Source organism: Alternaria arbusti, assembly GCF_024043155.1.
Source record: "Alternaria arbusti strain BMP 1465 chromosome Unknown scaffold_1, whole genome shotgun sequence".
NCBI lineage: Eukaryota > Fungi > Ascomycota > Dothideomycetes > Pleosporales > Pleosporaceae > Alternaria > Alternaria arbusti.
The window spans coordinates 2,686,846-2,711,184 of record NW_026249941.1 but is presented as its reverse complement, the minus strand read 5'-3'; the positions used below and the strand labels follow the sequence as shown (position 1 = coordinate 2,711,184).

The 24,339-nt window shown below is 52.6% G+C and overlaps 10 protein-coding genes across 10 annotated transcripts; 5 read left to right on the top strand and 5 right to left on the bottom strand.

Annotated features, from left to right (window-relative positions):
* Positions 1–1,349: 1,349 nt before the first annotated feature.
* Positions 1,350–4,718, top strand: J4E86_000989 (uncharacterized protein; the record flags this gene model as incomplete). Its single annotated transcript, XM_051441561.1, has 3 exons — positions 1,350–1,555; positions 1,609–3,847; positions 3,906–4,718. 3 exons carry the CDS (start codon positions 1,350–1,352, stop codon positions 4,716–4,718), a joined length of 3,258 nt encoding a protein of 1,085 aa, XP_051307732.1.
* A 958-nt stretch (positions 4,719–5,676) lies between these two features.
* J4E86_000988 (uncharacterized protein) lies at positions 5,677–8,035 on the bottom strand (the record flags this gene model as incomplete). Its single annotated transcript, XM_051441560.1, has 2 exons — positions 5,677–6,746; positions 6,799–8,035. 2 exons carry the CDS (start codon positions 8,033–8,035, stop codon positions 5,677–5,679), a joined length of 2,307 nt encoding a protein of 768 aa, XP_051307731.1.
* Positions 8,036–10,971: 2,936 nt separating this feature from the next.
* Positions 10,972–11,874, top strand: J4E86_000987 (uncharacterized protein; the record flags this gene model as incomplete). The annotated part of the gene is made up of 2 exons (XM_051441559.1): positions 10,972–11,524; positions 11,579–11,874. 2 exons carry the CDS (start codon positions 10,972–10,974, stop codon positions 11,872–11,874), a joined length of 849 nt encoding a protein of 282 aa, XP_051307730.1.
* Positions 11,875–12,335: 461 nt separating this feature from the next.
* Positions 12,336–13,358, bottom strand: J4E86_000986 (uncharacterized protein; the record flags this gene model as incomplete). Its single annotated transcript, XM_051441558.1, has 1 exon — positions 12,336–13,358. One exon carries the CDS (start codon positions 13,356–13,358, stop codon positions 12,336–12,338), a length of 1,023 nt encoding a protein of 340 aa, XP_051307729.1.
* A 1,132-nt stretch (positions 13,359–14,490) lies between these two features.
* Positions 14,491–16,535, top strand: J4E86_000985 (uncharacterized protein; the record flags this gene model as incomplete). Its single annotated transcript, XM_051441557.1, has 2 exons — positions 14,491–15,866; positions 15,914–16,535. 2 exons carry the CDS (start codon positions 14,491–14,493, stop codon positions 16,533–16,535), a joined length of 1,998 nt encoding a protein of 665 aa, XP_051307728.1.
* A 470-nt stretch (positions 16,536–17,005) lies between these two features.
* UBC7 (Ubiquitin-conjugating enzyme E2 7) lies at positions 17,006–17,615 on the top strand (the record flags this gene model as incomplete). The annotated part of the gene is made up of 2 exons (XM_051441556.1): positions 17,006–17,249; positions 17,362–17,615. The coding sequence occupies 2 exons, from the start codon at positions 17,006–17,008 to the stop codon at positions 17,613–17,615; spliced, it is 498 nt and encodes a 165-aa protein (XP_051307727.1).
* A 274-nt stretch (positions 17,616–17,889) lies between these two features.
* On the bottom strand, positions 17,890–19,306 carry J4E86_000983 (uncharacterized protein; the record flags this gene model as incomplete). Its single annotated transcript, XM_051441555.1, has 3 exons — positions 17,890–18,943; positions 19,139–19,203; positions 19,298–19,306. 3 exons carry the CDS (start codon positions 19,304–19,306, stop codon positions 17,890–17,892), a joined length of 1,128 nt encoding a protein of 375 aa, XP_051307726.1.
* Positions 19,307–19,813: 507 nt separating this feature from the next.
* J4E86_000982 (uncharacterized protein) lies at positions 19,814–21,146 on the bottom strand (the record flags this gene model as incomplete). The annotated part of the gene is made up of 3 exons (XM_051441554.1): positions 19,814–20,152; positions 20,212–20,978; positions 21,035–21,146. 3 exons carry the CDS (start codon positions 21,144–21,146, stop codon positions 19,814–19,816), a joined length of 1,218 nt encoding a protein of 405 aa, XP_051307725.1.
* Positions 21,147–21,327: 181 nt separating this feature from the next.
* Positions 21,328–21,766, top strand: J4E86_000981 (uncharacterized protein; the record flags this gene model as incomplete). Its single annotated transcript, XM_051441553.1, has 2 exons — positions 21,328–21,504; positions 21,554–21,766. 2 exons carry the CDS (start codon positions 21,328–21,330, stop codon positions 21,764–21,766), a joined length of 390 nt encoding a protein of 129 aa, XP_051307724.1.
* Positions 21,767–22,781: 1,015 nt separating this feature from the next.
* Positions 22,782–24,093, bottom strand: J4E86_000980 (uncharacterized protein; the record flags this gene model as incomplete). Its single annotated transcript, XM_051441552.1, has 3 exons — positions 22,782–23,553; positions 23,613–23,742; positions 23,796–24,093. The coding sequence occupies 3 exons, from the start codon at positions 24,091–24,093 to the stop codon at positions 22,782–22,784; spliced, it is 1,200 nt and encodes a 399-aa protein (XP_051307723.1).
* Between the last annotated feature and the right edge of the window lie 246 nt (positions 24,094–24,339).

Here is a 24,339-nt window from a genome sequence, read left to right as displayed (position 1 = left end):
CGGATCGCGAAAGGGTGTTTTATGACTTTATGATGCATATATAGGGTAATGGGCATTGGGATGGGGTATCTGGCGCATATTGAGATGTTTCGTAGTGCACAATCAAAAGCTTTCTCTGTTCTATCATCAATACTACCAACTCGTTGTGACCGTCTCTTCTTCGTGATGATAAGTGTATGCGCATGGAAGCCTTCAACTAGTCGGAAGCGTACTAATTGATGCGAACACGCTGTGTTGTAGGGACAGTGCCTCGGTACGGTCGGATGCCAGAATTGTGGGAGCTGTGGGAGCTGTGGGAACAGGAGCGCAGAGGCCGCAACTGCCACCCCCACCACAACCCGCCACGCCAGGTCCAGGTCTCCACGCGCTGAGCTTGTCTATCGATAGGGAGACTCAATTTCAACGACACCTCTTGTCCTGCGATGTCTTTTATATCCAAAAGAGCCCTGTCGCGCCATCATCTTGTTCCGAAAACCGCCGGTCGCTCGCTGTGTCGCCAGCCGGACGTACGCTCCAGACTGCTCGGCCCAATCCCTCACGACAATGCTCACTCGGCCGCGCGACGACTGCTCGATGCGTTGCAGGTCTAGTGCAGTGTCTCTACGCGTCTCTATCAAGGCGTATTGGCTTGCGAGACGTATCATTGGCGGTGCCGCCACACCTACCGCCGCCCAAGCCTGAACTGGCATACGTGGCAAACATCAACCTGTCATATGCGACAGCGCTGCTTACTATCGTATCTCGACCCCGGAATCCATTTCCCAGACGAATCCTCCTGCTGTCCAAAAGCATAACATGGCTCCACACACATCGCGCAAAACGCGGGGTTTGGTTGCCTCAACTTCAACGGGCAAACATTTGGTACCGAAGAGTACTCCGATAGATCTCAACGCCAACAGCCGAGACATCTCGGCATCGCGGCACAGTGCCTCAAAGCCACATAGCTGAGACTTAGGACCGGAGAGCGGAGGCCGGATTGCTTGGGCCCGTCAGCCAAGATTCTTATCGTTCGGTCAATGAGCGTTCGAGTTAGTCCAGCCTCACTGCGTTCGCTTACTACTGGTCTTTGAAACCAAGCTGTGGGTACATGTTTGTCCGGAGCATCAGCTGATCACTATGTTTGTACCTGCTAATGCAATACTTGCTGCGACAAAGACATGTGCAGCCATTCATGTGGCGTGGTGGACAAGAGGTTCCAAGCCTCTCCACGCTTGGATGACCCACGTCGTTCGTCTAGCGTGCTAACCCCGCCTAAACCTGGTAGGACAAGCTGCCTATAACTACTCCCCCGCAAAGGCGTATCTTTGCTCTCTACCACCAACACTATCCGTGTTATCACATATACTTGAATGGGTGAAACTGTGCTACTTGCCGTCGAGGAGACCTCTCCTAACGTCGATGAACCCCCTATATGTGGTAGTAAGGATCCGCATACTGCACCAAACCAAAGGCAACTCCAGCCGAACCCCATCGATGGCGACACTTCGCCCTCACTCCACGCTCCGCACACCCTCACCTCCGAGGAAGTTGCACAGACTCTGGGAGTTGACATTCAGTAGGGCTCGCTGCTCATGCTCACCACTTTCGTGCTCCTGCTAACTATCGCAGCCATGGACTCCCTCACTCTGAAGCGCAATCTCGCCTCCAGCTCTATGGCCCTAACAAGGTTAAGGGAGCTGAAGGGCTTTCCATGTGGAAAATTCTGTTAAGGCAGATCTCGAACAGTCTCACCTTCGTCCTCATCATTGTCATGGCCATTAGCTTTGGCATAGACGACTACATCGAAGGCGGCGTCATCACCGCAGTTATCCTCCTCAACATCGTTGTTGGTTTCTGGCAGGACTACCGAGCCGAGAAGACTATCGAATCTCTCAAGAAACTCACCGCACCCGAAGCTACCGTCACACGCCAGGGCACAATGGACATCAAAGTCAAGGCCGTGGACCTGGTTCCTGGCGACATCGTCCAGCTCTCCGTTGGTAGCATCGTACCCGCCGACATTCGCCTCATCGATGGTGTCAACGCTTACACCAATGAAGCATTCCTCACAGGAGAGTCCGCTCCTGTCGAGAAGACACCATGGAAGACTTTTGACGAGGAAGACCTTGCCACTGGCGACCAGACCAACCTTGCCTTCTCCGGAAGTGAGGTGACATCTGGACGCTGCCATGGTATTGTAGTCGCAACTGGTATGAACACCGAAGTCGGAAAGATCGCTACTATGCTCCGTCAGAAGAAGGATGCCGGCCCGCAGTCTTCCAACATCTTCGTCCGAATCTGGAAGCGCTTCACGAACGGCGGCAAGACCATCCTCGGTCTTGTCGGAACCCCCCTTCAGATCACGCTGAGCAAGTTCGCACTTCTCCTCTTCGGTCTCGCCATTATCCTCGCCATCATCGTCTTTTCCGCAAGCAAATGGCAGGTTGGTGGAGAGGTACTCATCTATGGTATCTGTGTTGCCGTAGCTGTTATTCCTGAGTCGCTCATCGCAGTCTTGACGATTACGATCGCTGTCGGCGGTAAGGCAATGGCCAAAGCAAACGTCATTACCAGAGTCCAGTCGGCCATTGAGGCTGTCGGTGGTGTCACGAACATCTGCTCTGACAAGACTGGAACTCTCACCCAAGGTCGCATGGTCGCAAAGACGGCCCTCATGCGTGGCGCCGGTACATTCACCGTCGATGCCATCACAGACCCTCACAATCCCACCAGCGGAAACGTTGCTTTTGACAAACGACAGCTCAGTCTGAGCGATTACAGGCCCGACGCTGTCGTCACTCGCTTCCTCCATACCATTGCTCTTTGCAACAACTCCAAGGTCATACCGCCATCTGAATCCCGCGTCGACTCTCCCAGTGAGAAGAAGGCTGCGGCTCATGAGCAATACAACAGTGCTGATGATCGCGACACTGACGCGTCCACTATCGACACCATCTCGCGACCACCCACTGCCTTTATGCAAGATGTAACGAATGGAGCCTGGACGGCGCATGGTGAGCCAACCGAAGTCGCATTGCACGTCCTCGCTTCTCGTTTCAACATGGGTAAGGAAAGCCTACTTTCCTCACTCAACATCCATCTCGCTACCGAATTCTCCTTCGACTCCAAGGTCAAGAAGATGACTGTCGTCTACAAAGACAACCACTCTGGCCTCATGGACGTCTACACCAAGGGAGCAACCGAATTCATGATGTCGGCGCTCAACGTCTCGGATCAGGAAAGGGCTGAGATCCTGGAAGCCGCCGAGAGTATGGCTAACCAAGGTCTCCGTGTCTTGTGCATTGCTCACAAGACGCTGCAACCCGACACTGACATCTCGGAACGTGATATTGTTGAGGCCAACCTCAACTATCTCGGTCTTGTCGCCATCTACGATCCACCTCGTCTGGAGACAGCAGGTGCCGTCCGCGAGTGCAAGATCGCTGGTATTACGGTGCACATGCTCACTGGTGATCATCCCGGTACTGCCCGAGCTATAGCCAAGGACGTGGACATCATCGACGATCGTACTCCTGCCTCAGCTGTCATGGTCGCCAAAGACTTTGACAGGATGTCTGACGATGAGGTCGACGCCATGGAGACTCTACCCCTGGTCATCGCCAGATGTAGCCCGACCACCAAGGTCAAGATGGTGCAGGCTCTCCACAGGAGGGGCCGCTTCTGTGTCATGACTGGTGACGGTGTCAACGACTCACCCGCGCTTAAGCAATCCAACGTCGGTATGGCTATGGGCACTGGAAGCGACGTCGCCAAGGATGCCGCCGAGATGGTTCTCACTGACGACAACTTCGCTTCCATTGTGAAGGCCGTTGAAGAAGGCCGACGCTTGTTTGACAACATCCAGAAGGTATGCCATCTTGCCCCCCCCCTTGATCAAGATCACTCACTGACATATCATACTACAGTTCCTCATGCATCTTCTCATCTCGAACATCGCGCAAGTCATCCTCCTTCTCATCGGTCTCGCCTTCAAAGACCAAGACAACCACTCCGTCTTCCCGCTCTCCCCCATCGAGATTCTCTGGGTCAACCTCATTACTTCCTCCTTCCTCGCCATCGGTCTCGGACTCGAAGAGTCACAGGAAGACAGCATGTACCGACCACCGCACGACAACAAGAAGGGTGTCTTCACGGCCGAATTGATCACAGACAAGTTCATCTACGGTTTCTTCATGGGAGCACTATGTCTCTTCTCTTTCGCCATCGTCGCTTACGTCGGTCCTGGCGGAGGCAACCTCGGATCTGGATGCAACGAAGGGTACAACGATACTTGCGAGGTTGTGTTCCGTGCCCGCGCGACAACTTACGCCACAATCACGCTTCTTCTCCTCGTCACGGCCTGGGAGGTCAAGCACTTCGCTCGCTCGCTCTTCAACATGTACCCCAACACTCCTTCCTCAGCCCCAGCCGGTCTGTCCGTTTTCACTACCATCTGGCGCAACCGCTTCCTCTTCTTTGCAGTCATCGCCGGATTACTCGTCGTCTTCCCCATCGTCTACCTCCCCATCATCAACGAGAAGGTGTTCAAGCATGGTGCCATCACCTGGGAGTGGGGCGTCGCATTCGGTTGCGTCGTCATCTACATCAGCGCGATTGAGAGCTGGAAGGCTATCAAGCGTAGCCTTGGTATCTGGTCTGGTGCCCACAGGGTCATCTCCCGCGAGGATGCTGAGGCCCGTGCTGGACTGAACGGTGGTGTTGCTGTTAGGGAGAAGTAAGATGGTTTCTTTCTTTGAAGGGTGGTGGATGGAACAAATTGTCATATGATTAGGATGGAAGGGGAAGTGGGGATGTTGGTCTCATGTCTTCTTGGATTGACCCATAGTCGCTCATTAGTATGACTCACGATTGAATGACACATACACGCTGTCATAGCTTCACAATGAATATCAAAACAGTCATCTTTTCATTGTCATGGCGTTCAAGTGCAGATTAGAATTGATGTTGCACCTGTATCTGCCGACCCCCATCGCCGAACCATCTTCGTCCTTCATCTACCAACTTCCATGGCCGACACCGACAGTCTCGAAAGTGAAACCCCATCGTTAATCCTTCAACAGGCCAGTCATCTCAGTCCAACCCTCATTACACCCTCACTCATTTTGCTTACTGACCGCCGCTACCAGCCCGTTATATGTCTCAGTGGCTTCTTTGTAACGTTGACCACAATCTTCCATCTGTTTTGACCGATGCCTGTACTGTGATTGTGATCGAGGATCCGTCTTGTCTTCAAGCGATGAGAATTCGTTTTTCAGCAAGTTGACTCGGCTTTGAAGGAAGTCGCATAATTCCTTAGCGGCCCTAATCTCGTCCCCGGTAGATTCCGAAGCTGTTGGCTCTGAATGTAGGAGCGTGCACTCTGCTTTTGGGGAGTCCGACGACATAACGCCTGGTAAAGACAGCGATGTGTATCGGTGGTTCATGATGAATATCGCCAAAGGAGCTTAATGTAGGAGATATCGTTTGTAAAGACTGAGTGGTGTACGCAGTATACTCTGTTCGCAAGATGCCGTTTAAATACAATGATCGCGCACTGACCTCAAACGATCCACAGTCACTGTAGGATGACGGGTTATCACGCGAGTCACCTTTATGACCATAGTCGAGTCGTGGCATTGTGCACATTCATACAAGCTTTCTTTCCGCTATTGATAGTGTCGTGCTCCGTTGGATCTCTCACTGACTACCGACAGATTCAAACTCCATCCTCGGCATCGCCCACCCCCGATCCGCACCAATAGATCTCTTGCCAGACATAGTGCTGTTTGTGAACGGTCCAAGACTGGGAGGCACATCTTCCGACTTCGTTCCCCAGCTGCTTTCCTGTGGTCCTAACGTCAACTCCAAGACACCGCCTTCTAAGAAGAAGCTGTGTTGGATCCAGTTCTTCGTGTAAGGCACACCGTTGAGCGTGGCAGATTGGATGTAGATGTTCTCATAAGCCGCATCAAAGTTAATATTCCGAATCGTCGCTGTGTTGCCCGTCTGGCCATTCCTGACGGAGATGGACTCGAAGAATGGCGGTATGATGAAGTATACGTCCTGGCCGGCATTGGGGAAGAAACCCATCATGACGAAGGCTTCGAAAGAACCCATGGCGCCGCTATCGTCATTGCCCGGGATACCGACGACGGTGTCGTTGAATAATGAGGGTATGTACTGATGAGCGCGCTCAGCGGAGAGAGCAGGACGGCCGGCGTAGTGGTATAGGAATACGTTGAGGAAAGCCTGTTCGTCGCCAAGGTATAGAACACCGGATTCATGCAGCCAGTTCATACGCTCAACAAAGCGCTCACGGCCTCCGAGAGTCTGGATGAGAGTGGCCATGTCCCCTGGGGCAAAGAAAGTGTACAGCCAGACAGGACCTTCGTATGTCTCGCCACCTGCAGGGTTCAGGTAGCAACCAGTGAAATTAAGTAGTGGTGAGCAGAAGATCGGATCCTGAGAGCCCCAGGTGCCGTTGAGGAATTTCGGTTGCAAGAAGCCTTCAAAGCCGGTGTCGGTGCCGTTGATGATGCTTCTTTGATCGGCCTTGAACATGTTTTGCCAGTTGCCGGAACGTTCCAGGTACTTCAGGTAGTCGGCTGTGTTGCCGAGTTCGCGGGCTAGTAGAGCAATGACGAAGTCGTTGTAGGCGTATTCGACGGTCCGGGAGATTGAGCGTGTCTCTGTGCCCACACCTTCGACATCAAGGTTTTCGGTAGGTATGTAGCCTAACTCCTTCCATGATACCAGACCACCGCGACCTAGACAGTTGTTAGTCAAGAATTGGTACCCGCATACGCATCGAATTCTTACCCTCAACGTCCCAGTTGGGTGGTTCGACTTCCGCATCCTTTACGAGAGCCTCGTATGCAAGTGTCCAGTCAATGCCAGTCGTGATGTTCTTCAGATATGCGTCCGTAATCACAATATCGGCGTTTGAGCCTCCTTGCGTAAATCCTTTGCAGAAGCTCATGCGGCAATCTGGCAGCCATCCTTCATGACGGTAGATATCGAGCAGACTTCTTATCATGAGCGTTTGGCTGTGAGGATCCAGGATCGTGATCAGTGGATGGATCGATCTGAAACTGTCCCAGATACAGTAGTAGGAGTCGTAGTACGGTTCGTCAGACTCCCAAAGGGGATTTTCACCTGTGTAGTCTTGTGGACTAATCATGGATCTGTACACGCCACTCCAGAAAGCTTTGAGGAAGACGAGATCAACACCGCCGTCTTCAACCGTAATGACGTCTAGCTTGGAGCGCCATGCAGCCTCAGCAGCCGCAACGACATCATCAAATCCCCACGAGGGTATCTCGCGTTCAGCATTCGCGCATGCCTGATCCTCGCTCACAAAGCTCATTCCAACTCTTGCAAGGATCTGATTACCCTGGGTGGGCTTCTCAAATTGCACCCATCCACCTGCTGGTGTGAGAACGGGTGATTGTCGCACATCGCCGGGAACGACATTCAGACTGGTTGCCCTGTTTGTCGCACGCGTGTTCTGCCAAACGCCAGCATCTTTGATCTTTGCACCATCAAAGTCGAGGCAGAAATGTGACCTGTACGTTCCGATTCCAAACGATGGCGAAAACACTCCGCTACCAGTCATACGCCCGGTCTCGGCATCCACGGTGATGTTTGCTTCGCTTCTTGTGTTCGGTAGATCTGTCAGATCAAGCAAAATGTGCGGACTCAGCGTCGCGTTCGGCGCCGTCGGCGTTTCGGGAAAGGTGATACGATATAGAGCTGTGCGATTCGTGACCGTCGATTCCGTCCTGATGTTGTCCTTTAGTGTGATATCGAAGTAGCCAGGTCTGGCATGAACAGCCCCAGGTATACGCTCGACAGCTCGTTGTGATTCGAAGTAGTGGCATCCGTTGATGTCGTCGTTCTCGCACCCGGACTGCGCAAAGATAGGGAAATTGCCAAGTGATGGCGAGCCGCCTGTTCCAGAGTCGTGCATATGCGAGAAACCATAAATGGGTTCTGAGTCGTTAGAAGAGAATCCTCCTTGGTTTTCGCCGATCACGTCGGGCCCCGCTTTGGCCATCCCTCGCAGCTGTCAGTAGGCGTTGACTTGTATCTGAGAGGTAACCACATACCGAATGGCAATGTCGCGCCAGGGAATACGTGGCCTATGTGTGGTCAGCCGATTATCATCGTTCTTCCAAAGAACCATGACCGTACCTCCATTGATCGTTCCGATGAGAGGATCAACATATTGATAACCGCTTTTCTGTGGTTGCGAGGAATTGTACTGCGCGCTCGTAGACGCTATGAATACACCTAGCAATAGAGCCGACGCCTGCTTCACGGAAGGAATGCCCATGGTTGTAGCTGATCCGGAACACTCTTGGTGAAAGCAGACAAGGTAAACATCGACTACGCAGATTCCTCATCGCGCTTCCCCACACGAACTATTTATCCTTCCGTTCCATCACGCTTGGCAGTGACGCGATGGTCCAAGACCATGCTACCTGCCGCATAAGCAATTCAGGTCGCATTCTTAAGTCATCTTGTACCGTCCATCATCTCCTAGCAGGGCGATAGTCTGGCTCTAAAGCTCTGGTGTTGCGGTGATATGCATGATTACAGCCGACTGCAGGTGGCTGCGGGGTAACGTCGATGGTACATCCATGCTGTACTAAATTGGAGCCGTGACCTCCGGTTGGTAGTGCAGGAGGGATACGGGGTGTATTCGAACGAAGGGTTGAGCCGGGGCATGAGGTGGGACGTCTGATATTAGCCTTGCGTATGTATCTCGGCACATTGTAACGCGTGTTGGAGGCACAGCCGGCGAAGACGACGTGCTCTCAAGGCTGACCATGACGCGATGTTTTCACCCGGGATTGCAAAAGAAGGGAATTCAGCGCGTAATGTTCTGAGCAAGGGGAACCCTGATGATCGCAAGGCGTTGTCTGTGAGCAACAGCTGTGTTGGTGTTGCAGCTCTCGTCGGGAAATTAGGAAGCTTAGACCGAGTGCCGCTAAACCTAAGTCGCGGTCCACGTGAGATCACGTACGTCATCAGGGCCCTTGTGCTCGATCTCACCTCCAACTTTGCTCCAACCTTGGGGTACTTCCACGTCCGCTCTGAATCCAACAACTCCAATTCAAAATGCCACGATGAACGCGCCAATAAACGCTGCACTCCAGACCAAGCGCAGCTCTAATGCGATTCCGCGATCCAACAGAAGAGCTAGAAGAGCTGGAACACATGTCGCTGGTAGGGCGAGGAAGCTTTCTGTGGAGTACAGACGCGTTAAAGAATGGTCGATTCAGACAAGCAGCAATACAGCGCCGTCAAACTCGACGTGAGCTAAAAACATACGAGAGTACGATTAGCCACCCGACTTAGCACGAATGATGCCACGGCCCAGAGCCATAAGAGTACCACCAATCGCAAAATGACATTGTAACGATGCCGCTCAGTCTGGTTGCGCAATCTTTTGGCTGCTGTTAGCAGCTGTAGGTTTATCGCTCGGACCACATCACTCCGCCCCACTTAAACGCTGTGGACACTCGAGCAAAGCTGAGAACGTCGCGATCTTTGGAAGCAGTCTTGGCGATGAAAACACGACTACCCATGACACACTGGAGTGGTCCTAATCACGAGTCTAAATCATACTTCACAACCGAACTTCACTAGCTAGTACTTAAGGACAAGGTGTGTTGATGTTTGCGAGGAGTATACTTAGGCAAAATCTATACCCTGATATGGTCTTGGAAATTCAGCTGCATGCCGTTCAGCTACGCCTGAGTGTAGGTGTGTTGATAGAGTAAGCCATGTCTGCCAGGCAAAAAGAGAAGGAGTGGGTAAAGGGGGAATGGGCAAAAAGATGGAAATTTTGGCAAAAACATACAACAGCGGGGATTCGCTAGTGGTCACCCACCTAACTACTAATCCGCCGGTACAATGCTTGTATATGGCTGAGCGGACGGGAAGCCTAATTCTCATTGTCCTATGGTCGTATGTGGAAGAATGAGGAAGTAGATGGTTTATCAAGTCGATGTGAGCGAGGCTTGGGGATGGGCTTGGCAGGACCCCCACCATGCTCGCAGCCTTGTGAAGGCCGTTTCCTTCATGCTAACATATGAAGAACTCTGTCAATACTGTGATGTTGTGATGTAGTATTGGTAAAACGCACATATTTGTCAAGTTCGGATTTGCGCCCTTCCCGTGCCTTCATAACTCTATCTTCATCACACCCCAACCCTCACCGCCACCAAGTATTTGACCTCTCCCCCCGCCCTCAAACACGAACCAACAGTTGCATAACCCTCAGAACTCGGAATCACATCCGAGACCATAAGTTTGTGGGGTACAAGGATGAAAGCGACTACGCGAAACACATCTGACACGCGGCGACTTTATGCCAACAGGGCAGTATTTGCGAACGCCAAAACGCGAGCCAACCAAGCTAGCTATTGAGACGATGATCGTGTGGCTTGGAAGCCTGAGAAGTAAGGGTCGTGTGATTGGGGACGAGGCTTGTTTATGCGATGGCGATGACGGGATATGGCGGCTAGATGCTGATAAACAGTCGGTGCAGGCAGTATAGGAAGGAGAGGTGTGAACGCTGCGTCTGAGGGTAGTTCTTTCTTCTAATCTGTCGCGGAGTCGTTATTCCGTATTTTTTTCTTGCGATATGGAGCTGCGATCTAGACAGCTGATGCCCGGTCACGAGCGCAACGATACTCAGGCGCCTCTTCTTCTCGGTGTATGTGGGAGTCTCACACTCTTCGCTGTCCTGCTACTCTCTGCACGACTTTGGTCGAGAGTGCGGCCTTTCTGGAATCTGCACATGGATGACTGGACGGCGGTTGCAGCAACTGTAAGGCGGAATGTACTCCCCACTGCCACAAAGCTGACGTCGAATGTCTACAGGTCCTTGCGATAGCAAAATATGTCATCGTCTGCCTAGCATGTTCCTATGGCTTCGGCCAGCGGACAAAATATGTCTCGGCAGATTCGCGTCTCGCAGCCATGCGACTCGTCTTCTACTGCCAAGCTCTCTGGAACTTTTCCATTGGACTCGTCAAAATCTCAGTCGCCCTTCTTTTGCTCCGTATCAAGCAGACACGTCCCTGGCGCATCTTCCTGTCTTTTACAATCGTACTACTTATCCTCACGACTATAACCTCGACGCTGTTTCAGTTTCTGCAATGCCGGCCATTCAGCATATACTGGGATCCCAGCATCTTCTTGACGCAAAAAGTGGAGTGCTTGTCACAAGAAGCCATCGTTGGGAACATTGTTGCGGCGAGCGCTGTGCATATATCGACCGACCTCGTATTCTCGCTGATACCGATAACCTTTATCCGGAAACTACAGCGGCCGCGTGGCGAAAAGATCTTCCTTGGTGTTCTGATGGGCCTTGGACTGTTCGCTTCATCCTTCGCCATCCTGCGTACTGTCAAGGCCAGTATGATACCACCGGGTGGTGACACCTTTTTCATGACAGTCGCGCCTACACTGTGGTCGATGCTGGAGCTCGAGCTTGCGTTGATCGCTGCCACGATACCAACGCTCAAGGGTAGTAAGTGACACTTATGCGGACGGTACGCTAGACGACTTCTGACACGTACTTTAGTTATGCAGCGGAGCCTCGTCAGGACCGGTCACTACTTCTACGATGAGAAGACCGAGACCCAAGTGCGAAACAGGCTTGTGGATCTGGGATTCCTAGGCCCGAACAGCGACGAGTTTGTGGAGATGGGGCGGAAAAGGTCGAAACCGGACATGACTGATGAGGTTGGGACGTTCGGGAGCGGGGGGCCGAAGCCACGCAAAACGAAGGATGAGTATAGATTCTCAGTCGATGAACTTACTCTGGTGGAGAGTGAGGGTCACGCGACAACCCGGGACTTGCGGGCGTTCGGGCCCTGAAGACGCGCTGAAGATGATGGAACTTACCCATTCAAACATTGAGGCGCATCATCGCAAGCCAGGTGTTCCACAGAGCCGTTGCTGATCCAACCGCTATGAAGGCGTTGGTCGAGTAATAACACCGTCCTCACCCACGCTCAATTATGTCTTGCAGGATGCTGGCGAGCGTACGGCACCAAATTACCGAGTGCCTGCTCAAGCACATCCTGCCCCACGTGGGAGCAGAGTCTGAGATCGATCGAGCCGAATGATGGACCCTTGGTATGGTAGCGTGGAGTATGAAGTCGGGCGGCCAGAGGAAGGAAGTATCCATGACATGGGATTGAGTATGAAAGCGCGAGAGGTGATCTGCAAGTTTGAAGATATGCGAGAAAGCTGTAATATTATTATACCTAAATCGGTCGCGCACGCGCAGAAAGCAAGGGTATCTCTTACTCGGACACAAAATATCGTCACCCAACTCATTCCTTCTTCAGGACATCTACGATCCACTGGCAGGCATCCTTTGCCTCGACCAGTCCATACGGCATGGTCAGAACGAAGCAGTGCATTTGCTTCTCCCAGTGCACCCACTCGCCAATGACACCGTGTTCCTCGCATTTCTTGCGGAAGATGACGCCGTCCGGGCTTAGCACATCGCATCCAGCAGTTATTCCGTGCACCTTGATGCCCTTCTTCGCGAGTAGTGAAATGTCGGCATTGATAGGGGATATGCGGCGATCGGCGGCGTCCCAGTCTCCTTGCCATGCTTTCGCTGTCGCTCTGATGATCTTGGGTGTGAGGAGAGGGTCTCGAGGTGCCACTTTATCGATGTCGGAGTTTTCGCGAGTCAAGTCGGTCGATGGGCATACGTTCATGATGGCGACGGGGTGTGGGAGATGCTTGATCTCAACGCCTTCGTTCTCGCTATCCTCCTGTAGGGCCTCCAGCACAAGACACAGAGCAATATTCGCTCCCGAGGAGTCACCCGCCAGTATAACTTTCTCTCCAGCCTCTTCCGCTTCGGCCATCAAAGCCCGGTATGTCTTTTGGCAGACAGGGAACGACTTGTGCGCGGGGTCGTTGGGCGCAAGAGGTGTCGATACAATCGATATGGAAGTATCGGACATCTCTTTAGCTAACTTGGCGCAGATCTTGTAGTGTTGTGGAGAGGGCGGTTCCTGCCAACTGCCACCGGCGAAGTAGTATATCCGCTTCTTCGAGCTCTTTTCTGCTTTGTTGGGTGGTATGACATCGTATATGTGTATGTCGCATACAGTTCGTTCGTGGAGGGTACACTGGGAGAGGTTCGATTGCTTTGGCTTGAGTCGGATTGACCCTTCCTCGTGGTCTGCTTGACGGTTGCTGATGCGCGTTCGCATTAGTCGTACCAGAGACTGGACCACAGCCATGAGGAAGGTGCGATCATTGCGATGGGTGAGCTGTATCGAAGAGCCAGTCTTGGCAGTCGGGCTGGGAGTGCTGGCATCTGTCATGGTGGTCATGTTGAAGGCCGTTGCTGTAAACACTCAGACGGAGGGAGCTCCGTGGTAAGGAGCGGAGGGATGCTGGACGCGTGGGAACAAGGACGCTTGGGTGGATGCATTTCGTGGCGCAAAGAAAGACGAGCACGCATCGTCGATTACGGGGCCTTAGCAAGCCCACGCGCGCAGGGCGACTCGTTCTCTAGTAAAAAGACGGCACATCAGGGCTTCAATGACGTCGTGACCCAGCGTTTAGGCCAGATAGAGAAGACCCTGACTAAAAGCGGGAAGATATGAACGCTTCCGAGAGTGGGTCGATCTGGAGGTGATTGCAAAATGTCTCGGCCATCACACAACGGTGAAGGATTGCGGTACGCGTTGCGCAAAAAGCACAATGACGAAGCCATGGGTCGCGCGTGCCGACCGTTCCATGCCAAGCCTGGATTTCTTGGGCAACACCAGCACCGTGCCACTCAACCCTCAACGCGTCTTCAGTCTTCTGGGTCTTGTCAACCGTTGTGCGCTCTCTATACAGACCTCTTTGAATCTGGGACAGCGATGCATTCCATGAATGTCGCAATCGCAGCTAGGTCGTCAGATGAGGAATCGTTTCGACGGACTGCACATATCACGGAAGATGCCATGCGACCAATGCTATCATTCGCATAGCGCACGAAAAAGACATTTGGTTCTAGACCTTGTTTTTGACGTCGGATACGGCGATGCCAATGCAACTCGTGGCTGAAGACCTCCTCCACATGTCCTTATCTGACGCGCAAGCTTGCATGATGAGAACTCAAAACACCTGGGCGGAAGTCTTGGTCGTACCGCTGAGTGGCTGTGCAGCAGGCGGAGAGTCCGACAGGAAGCAGGTTCCGCTCCGCCAGGGTTACAAGTTGCGTCCGCCGGCGCCAACTCCGTCTTGGGTGCTCTTGTCGCCTTGGTATCACGTTCATGGATTCTTCTTATTGGCGACACTTCATCGCAAGGCCTTGGCCTACGTGTCTGGACCATCAACAAACAAATGAGCTGATCAGGGAACTGACCAAGGGAAGCCTTAAAGGCTATCGTTGCCGTTGAGCCACATGTGGCAGCTGATCCACCACCTACTCCCAAGAAGATCATACCCTATTCCAGCGCTCCTCGGACGTCGATGGCTCCGCAACAGTCCCTTACGGATGACGAAATCAAGAAATTCATTGACGACCTCGATCACGACAAGGATGGCAATGTCGACTACTGGGAGCTGGAGCGCAAGTTGGATCAAGTACACAAGGAGATAGCACCCAAAGCGCAACCACATAACCTCCACCATGGATCTCGGGGCGACGAGGCTCGACATGAATTTCTCAGGAATGTCATCGGAACACGAGACGACCACATCAACCGAGAGACCTTCGCAAAGACTGTCAAAACATGGGAGATACCGTCTTTGGAACAAGACCGGAAAGAAGCAAAAGATGAGGACGATTACCTGAAGCAGGTGCCCCTCCACCGGCGTGCGCGTGCTTACTGGGCCGTCAAAGGACCTGAGATAATGTTCCTTGGCCTGGTGCTGGCCTTGATGATAGGATTTGGTGTCTGGCAGTTCGTCAAGTACCTTACCTTCGATCAGTACACGCCTGCGTTCGGATGGGGAGCTGTCTTGTCCAAGACATGCGCGGGTGTGCTGTACCCGACATTCTTCTTCCTTATCCTATCCATGTCACGATGGCTCTCGACGTTCCTTCGGCGCTTCTACTTCATCTCCCGGTTCATCAACTGGGACTTGTCGCAGAGTTTTCACATCAAAATGTCCATCGTCGCATTGATATTCGCGACCTTACATGCCATTGGCCACCTCAGCGGCTCTTTCGTCTTTGGAAGTAAGCCCAATCGACAGGACGCAGTTGCCAATGTCGTCGGACAGGACGCTGTACCACGCTCATACACTGACTACCTTCGATCATTGCCAGGGTGGACTGGTCTCACATCTCTCGGCCTGTTCTACCTCCTCGCATTGATGAGCATGCCCCAGATACGAAAGTGGAGCTACGAGGTCTTCCAGTTAGCTCATCTACTGATGTTTCCCATTATTGGCTTCATGATGGCGCACGGCACTGCCCATCTGCTGCAATGGCCCATGTTCGGCTATTGGCTCGCTTTTCCCACCCTCATGGTTCTGTGCGAACGTGTGTGGCGCCTGATCCTAAGCTTCCGCCCTATCCTTGCGGATCTCGAGTTACTAGACGACGAGACTGTTGCCATTACTGCGCAAGTACCCAAGACTCGCCCGTGGGACTACAAAGCTGGCCAATACGTTTTTGTGCAAGTTCCGCAACTATCCCGGTTCCAGTGGCATCCTTTCACCGTGTCAACTTGCATCAATAACACCATGCAAGTTCACATCAAAGCAGACGGTGACTGGACAAACTCGCTCCGCGATCTGGCCAAAGAAGGCGGACGAAAGACTATCAAGATCGGTCTTGATGGGCCATTCGGTGCACCAGCTCAGCGGTTCTATGACTTCGAATACAGCATGGTCTTTGGGTACGTCAACGTTTCATTTCAACCCCAACTTTTCTAACATATTACAGTGCTGGTATTGGCATAACGCCTTTCTCGGGTGTACTGACCGATCTCCAACACCACGAGCTCGAGCGCGTCAAATCTGCGAACGACTCCCCAGCATCACCCGACGAAACCCCCAAAGAGCCTTCGCCGTACACAAACCATCGTCGAGTCGACCTACATTGGATGGTCCGCGACAAGAACAACCTCTTATGGTTTTCCGATCTCCTCAATGAAGTCTTCCGTCAGAAACCAAACAGCGAAGATCTCGACATCCGCATCAACACCTACGTAACGCAGAAGCGCAAGCAAATCTCCCAACACGTATTTCGATGGCTACTCGAAAAGCATCGCACGGATGAGCACCCGCAATCGCCCATCACTGGTCTTGTCAACCCAACACATTTCGGACGTCCGGACATTCGGGGCATTATGGAAGCACACTATGACGATATGAGCAAGGTGTTGGCAGATCGTTTGAACGAGAAAGATGGCAACAAGGATGATGAGATCAAGATTGGTGTTTTCTTCTGTGGCCCACCTGTTATCGGTCAACAGATTGCCGATCAGTGCACCATGCTGAGTGCCAGGGCGAGGAATGAGGACAGGAAGCTTGAGTACCGATTCATGATTGAAGTGTTTGGTTAGCGATAGATGATGATACCTCAAGACTGTTTGTAATAAATCTTCCATTTTCAATATGAACGCTGTGGCCCAATCTTCACCAGGTAGCTGTGTCCAAACTCCGAGTGATGATAAGCCCTGGAGCATACAATGACACTGTTAGGTGTAATTCTTCGTGCTTGCCATGCGTGTACCTGCCCACGTGGCTAGCAAGGGATTGGGCACGTGCCCAGGCGCTAAACCGCGTCACCAAAGCCGATGTGTCGGAACCGTCGTCATTCACCGTCCGGAACACTTTCACTCAACCACTAAACACACTACAACTTGTTCCACCCCATAGTTGGAAGCACAGCGCGCCTTCCAACTCGCTTCCAAACAGATACCCCTACTTCGCGACCAAGACTCCGACCTTCCGCAACCCAAACCCACCCCGCGCACACGAGCGACCCCCCTCACTCCCGTCCATACACCCCCGCTTCCGACCAACACACAACATGGCGTCCTCAGCTTCAAAGCGCCTCTTCAAAGAATACCGCATGCTCTCGAACGACCCGCCAGAAGGCATTACCGCCGGCCCAGTCAGCGAAGACGACATGTTCGTGTGGGAAGCGCTGATCCAAGGCCCGGAAGGCACGCCCTTTGAAGGCGGCGTCTTCCCCGCTGAACTACGGTTCCCGAAAGACTACCCGCTTGCGCCGCCGAAGATGAAGTTTATGACGGAGATGTGGCATCCAAATGGTATGTTTGACAATGTGGACATGCTTGCGATCTTGCACTAGACACTCTCATTCATATGTGCGAGATGCGAGAAGCATGAGTTTTGAAGCACTGAAGCTAACACCACCAACAGTATACCCCAACGGAGAAGTCTGTATATCCATCCTCCACGCCCCCGGCGAAGACCCCATGCACTACGAACAAGCCTCGGAACGATGGTCGCCCATACAAAGCGTCGAGAAGATTTTGATAAGCGTCATGAGCATGTTGGCGGAGCCAAACGACGAGAGTCCAGCAAATGTAGATGCGGCGCGTATGTGGCGGGAGAAGCGCGACGAGTATGAGAAGATTGTACGGACGAATGTGCGGAAGAGTCTGGGGCTGTGAAGGATTTGAGATGGAGAGTGGAAATCACGAATAATGGATGCATAGCGTAATAGGAGTCTTTTTGGTGCTGGGTATTTGTAGGTCATATTCATATAAAGATATTATGGATCTTTTAGGGAAAATGGCACCATAAGCGATAAGGCCCATGTAACGCTACGAGGTTGAACTTGTATCGCTGGCGAAAGTCAGGCTACGCTACTTGCCATATGAATACCAAAAGCACACAATCAGTCAAATCTACCACACGGTGTGTTCAGCCATCCTACCATTACCTTTAGACAATCTCCAAACCAGAAGCCTCCCCATACCCATTATATGCCACGCCGCGAAAGTTCCACTTCGGACACTTCTCCTGCACATTGCCGCTCTTGTCTGTCGCCCGACTGTATATCGCAACATCCTTTCCCTTCTCAACCTTGACTCTTGCTTTCCATAATGCCCACGCCCACTTGAGTTCAACATCCTGAGCATCCTCGCCCTCGTAGGCTTTGATCAACTCTGCTTCTGTCCATGTTGCTCCTCCATCGGTGCTGACTTCGACTTTGACGATGGGCCCATCTGCACCACTAGGCAGTGCATAACCCTTGACTTCAATCGTCCCATCTGCGTCTCGCTGCACAGTACTACCCGATTTGGGAATTCCAATGACGCTGTTGACCGGCATGTCTTGTAGAGCATCGACCTTGCCCCAATACCCCTCCGCCTTTTCTTTCGAATCAATCTCTGGAGGTAGGACTTTGTAGTCGTGCTGTTGATAGTGACTTTGACTCTCGGTCAGTTGGACGGAGATGGAGTCAAGCCACTTGACGCTTCTCGCTCCAGCGATACCAGGAGTGACGACGCGGACGGGAGCACCGTGGTTTGGTGGAAGAGGCTTGTCGTTCATTCGAAGGGCGAGTAAAATCGAACTCTCCCGATCCATGGCTCGTGATAGCGGGATACTGGCACCGTAGAACTCGTCTTCTTGAGTAGGCGTCTGGTAGCACGAGAACGCCACATGCGCTTCGCTGAGCTTGTTTTCATCGACCTTGACACCTGCCTTCTCCAGAACATCTTTGAGGAGAGGTCCAGTCCATTTGCAGTTCATGACTGCGCCATCGAACCAGTCAATTCCAGACACCTCCTTCAACTTTGTACGCATGGTATGACGACGGTTTCCGGCGCATTGTAGTGCGCATATTACGGTATGCTGAGGAAGTGCTTCGAGATCTGCGATGGAAAGCGAGAGTTCATTGTTGACGAGTCCGGTAACGGAGACTTTGTGTGTGCTCGCATTGATGTGGGGAATGGGTCCGTGATTGCGGTCGTAGCCGTCTTTGGTGATGAAGCTGTAGACTGTATCAGTATCGTGACTGCGTAGATCTTGAAATTGGACTGTGGGTATCCTGGATCCAAGGGTTATGATCGACTGAGCCCACTTTCAGGATGCCGTGCGTGAACGGCTGGTCCCCTACTGGCGCCTCTTATCGTCTCTTCCCAGCACAGTCTCCTTCACCCTCACATGCGATGAACACTAGACGTACCTTTCAACCAGCTTCTCAAGCTCCGGCTCGCGATTCAGCGGCTCCTCAACCGAGTACTCGAGCTTCTACCGCATCGTCAGCCCTACTCGACTAAATCCAGTTTACATATCGACATAGTCTACCGCATTAGGAAACCCATGTAAAACTCTGGGGGCGTACCTGGACCATGGTCGTCGATGCTGATTTGGCGGATATGGCGTGATTGAGGCTAGGGGAAGAAAAGGTGGCGGGGCACGCAGGCTATAAGGCACAAAAGCGGGGGCGGGGTAAGAGCGAGGTAGGAGCGACGAGGCTGTTTGCTGGTGCCACACGATGCATGTGACTTGGGCAGGTGCTTCGGGTGAGCGGCGGATAGGTGCGGCTCTGCGCTATCTTCTATGGAGAAGTCGGATAGCTGGGTCAATGGGGATGGAATGAATGGGCACGCTGTTTGCCGTGCTGCATGACGTTTGTTCAACAATATATTACGACATCTCTGTCTTCGATGACCTCGATCTACTGGCAGCATACGATGTCCATCGGAGAGGGATGCATTCTGGGTAGTCTTCGAGTTGATATACATTTACAGTTCTAGACTGGCAAAGATGCGGCCCTTATTCGTCCAGTGCTATGATACATGCTATAGCTTACACAACAGCTTCTCAACTACAGCGCTGGCTCTGACGCCCAGTCCTCTTATGCGTAACTTTCTCCTTGGGTCTTCTCAACAGTGTCCTTGATGTAGCGCACATATGCCGGCATCAGCGGCTTGCCCTCCTTGTTTTTGGACATGTCGTCCAGCGACCGTACACCCTCGATCAATACTAGCTTTGTTCTAGTCTCGAACGTCTGTGCCTCTTCTGACATGGGCATTTCAGCGCCGAGCACTTTGCCAGACGTCTTAAGAGCGTTCCAGATGATAAGTACCTCAAGAAGTTCGTAGCAGTGGTCGGTGATGTGTTCCAAAAGTTTGGTGACGTTTACGAAATCAGTGGCTCTCTTGTCGGAGTTTCTAGATATAGCATCTAGTGATGTCTGGAACATTTTGTCAGTATTGGTCCGCATATGCAGGAAGGTAATGGGGGAAGATGTACCGTGTATCCGCTCTGCTGTAACGCGTGGACCAGGCGGCTAGAAAGTTTCTTGACCTCCTCTTTGTCTCCACCGTATCTGTCGGCGAGTACAGCAGCCATTTCTGTGGGCAGCGCAACCACAGATGGCCTCCCTCTGTAGTCGCCTTCGGCAAACTTGTCTGGTTTTCCGCGCGGTTTCACCGGTCTCTTGCCTACATAGTGTTGCTCATCCTCCATGAGCTCCACCACTTGCTTCGCCAGTTTGTGCGCCTTGATTGTATCGTCCTGTGCCCAATCGGCCAGAGCCGCTTTGTCGTGCACAGTCCTCAACACCGCACGCAAAACACCGTAATTGCTCAGCTTGACGCCGGTTTCCTCTGCTCTTTGCAACGCCTTCAGAACAAGATGCTGCATGCCTGCAAGGTTCAACTTCCTGATAACGAGCTCCTGCCACTGCCAGTGGACCTTGATCCCGGCCTCTTGGAATCCCTCCAAGCATCTGACAACATTCTCCCAGTCCTCCTTGGTTTCGCTTTGGTTACAAATCTCCCTGAGCCGCTTGTAACGATTCGGTAGCCTATTGCGGTCGAGGTGTTCAAGAGGCAGGGTGACCTCTCCCAAGGTAATCTCTATAGGCTCGGCTTCGAGTTTTGCGCGGCTTTCTTGCGAGTATACGAGCTTCTGTTGCTCTTTGGTCAAGTGTTCGGGGAGGAGGATTTGGGAGTTGAAGGTTGATAGGAGCTTGGATAGTTCGGGAGAAGACGGTGGGAGGAAATTGGGGAGAGCGCCTGATGTTCGCATTAGTAGAGTGTATATACGAAGGCAATTCGGGAGTGATGCGGACCTCTTTGGCTCACTGCAGTGCGCGAGAATGCGCGTCTTGAGCCATTGGCGTGGAGGCTGATGTTTTCTGATCGTAGCAATGCCGATTGGCAGCCCCGCCGTATCGAATACATGGTATGGTGTGTGCTGAATGCCCTGGTCGCATGGCGTGGGCAAAGTCCAGAAATTTGGCGCAAACGCGTCAAACGCGCCAAGCCATGTCGGCGGCACTTTCGCTTTGTCCGACAGGCAGCCACGACTCCAGCCTCAGGTGTTACACAGCCACATTGCGGTCCCTCTTTCCCGGCAAGCGAAATGTTAGCCCCTAGGAGGACCAACCGCTACAGCTGGCTCTTCCCTCGAGCCAAGAAGACCACCAAAATGGACAACGAGCAAGCCACCTTCTGGCTGAGCCAGTTCATCGGGAAGAACTTGCGCATACACGCCAGTGATGGGCGAGTATTCGGAGGCCAGATGAAATGCACAGACAAAGTACGAGGTCATGACGAGTGGGGAGTCCTGCTGTATTAACTTGACATAGGACCGTAATGTCATTCTTGCACTCGCACACGAGTACCGTGCGCCATCAGCCGAGACGATTCGCAAGGCGGTGGAAGAGTCGGGAAATCCATCTGCATCTGTCGCTTGGAACAGTCGCTACGTCGGACTCATTGTTGTCCCCGGCCAGCATATCACGAAGATTGAATTTGAGGAGAGCACGTTTGCGGGCCAGAAGAGCGCGGTGACGCTTTGAAGGAGCTGTTGGTGCCGACTATGGATGTGTAAATCAAGACGCGCGCGCTCACTGCGAGTTGCGGGCTGCGTATGTATGGCGCCATGCCTGGAGTGTCTTTGAGGGCGGCGCAAGTCAAGTACGAAATCTGTTCGAACCAGTCATATTGTGAGTATTGTATTCGAGTGCTGTAATAGGGTCCGTGCTGACTATTGTAGGCAATGACAGTGGCAGAAGTGGAGGTGAACTGGTCGCCGCGGTATGGTAGCGAGCAGTGACCCGTAATGCTATTGTCCAACTCCAACAATAGCGAAATAATCTTGCATTGTTGCAGACTACAAGCAACTTTTTACTCACCTCTTGACTTTTTATATATAGCCCTAGAGCCTACATCATCCTCTTTCCAACACCAACACCATCACACCACACATCGACTTCCTCAGTACCATGCATACATCCTGCAACAGTCCGACGAGGGAGGGCTCGTATGCCTCAAAGCTCATCCAGAAGTCATCAGTCGCAACCAAGCTTTCTGAGCCAGACGGCCACAACCCCTCCACCACCACACGATCTTCCTTCAAAAATCCGTCCAAGGTCTCCAAGCCTAGAAGACGACCACCAAAAACTCACCTCAAGATCCTGGGCCCGGTTTCCTCCCACACCACTGCAGCCGCACACCAAGCCGCCGTCTCAGCATCACCGTTCCTTTCCCTCCCAGGCGAAATCCGCAACATGATCTATGTCTACGCTCTCACTTCGGAGACAAATCGCCTACCCTACGACAAGCAGCACGGTCGATTCGACGTCTCCAAAATTGGTGCCGGATTGATACAAACCTGCCACATGGTTTCGTGCGAAACCATGTACATGCCATTGACATTAAACACCATTGTGTTTCCTACTTCCACAGGAAGTGGAGACCTCGAAGCAGAACTGAAGAGGCTGGGCTGCATGGGGAAAATCATGCGATTAGGGTATGCATTCAACTGGCATGGAAGTTTGAAGTTCGAACTTATCTGGAGCGACAAGCTCACAACTACATTAAATCCGCTTCGATGACGCTCTCCACCGCCCTCGGGTGCCGACTTATCTCCACAATCCTAAACCCGGCTTCCTTCAACAACCTCGCCCAATGCTCCTCCGTTCTCTCCATTCCACTCGTACAGTTCATGAGCTGCAGATCAAGCGTCGTCATCAAGTTTGTCGCACCTTTCTTCGGCAACACGACCTCGTAGATCAGGAGCTTGGAGTATCCGCGCTTGAACACGGCGGCGACTTGCGAGAACATGCGTACGCAGTCTGCGTCAGGCCAGTCGTGTGGTACGGCATGGAAGAAGTAGGCGCGCGCATGCAGTTGGGGTTGCGGGGTGAAGAAGTCGTAAGCCTGCTTCACGATTCTCTTGTCCAAGTCCTCGATCGGCATCGCTACGACTTCTGGGGTATCTTGCAGGATCAAGACATCGGCGGGCAGATTGGGATGTTTGTCCAGCAGGCGCGAGGTATCGAGGCCGTGAGCGCCGCCAATGTCCACGAACAATGGCTTCCCGGTTTCTATTTCCGCGCCATCTACGATTCGCTTGGTGTCGTACACGTCCGTCCAGTCCATCTTGTGGTTTCGCAACGCGGTCATCAGACCCATGAAACTACTTCCCTTTCCTTGCGGATCCGCCGCGCAAGTAGCGAAGAAGTCTGTTCCGTTGGTCATGTCGCGGTAGTTGTCGAGCTGGGTCAGGTCGATGGGTTCGCGGTAGTTGTACTTTCTGAGAAAGCCGGGGAGGTTACATCCAGTGGGGATGGTGTGGTCGATGCTGGACTTGGGTTAGCTGGATGCCTTTGAGTGTAGATCGGGGGCTCGGGTTGTACGTACCCGCACTTTGTAATCTGGTCGGTATGCGACACCGTGTCGCCGAGAGAAAGCGAGTAGGGTGTAGGCTTCCAGGTATCGACGTCTGTCTCCTCTAATACATAAAGAGCAGCAATGTGTCTTAGAAACCTCCCTGTAGCCCGTCAATCAATATTGTGACTCTCCATCCCAATGAAATGCACGCACGCAACAAGTTCGGCTCAGCCTTCGTATTCGCCCACTCCAGCAATTGATCCAAGTGCACTGGCGCACCGGGATTCTTCTTGTCGGCTTCCATCCATTTCTTCCAGATGCCGAGATCGAGGATAGTCTGAACACCGGCTACGAGCACAGGTGTTTCGAAAGATAGTCTCCAGCCTTGCTCGAATGGCGTTTCGAGGCGGGTCAGTAAACGACGCGCTGCTTCCTTGGCTTCGAAGCGCTCGGCGTCTGTGGAGAACTGTGAGGGCTGGATCGCGTCCAAGGTGTTGATGATAGATGTCATGATGTGTATGTTAGGTGGTGTTTAGTTTCGCGTATGAGATGATAGTCTTCCGAACGGACGGATAGCGAACAGTACTTAAGGAACGTCAACATGATTCATGCTTCTCTGTTGTTTACTACACATTCACAAATTCACGACTCTTCAGGTCCACTTCCCAGAGACCCCAGTCATCCCACGGGATGTCGCCTACCGCGGACGGCAATAAGAGCTTGGCACATGTGGGGTTGCTCAGGGAGTTGATCCTTA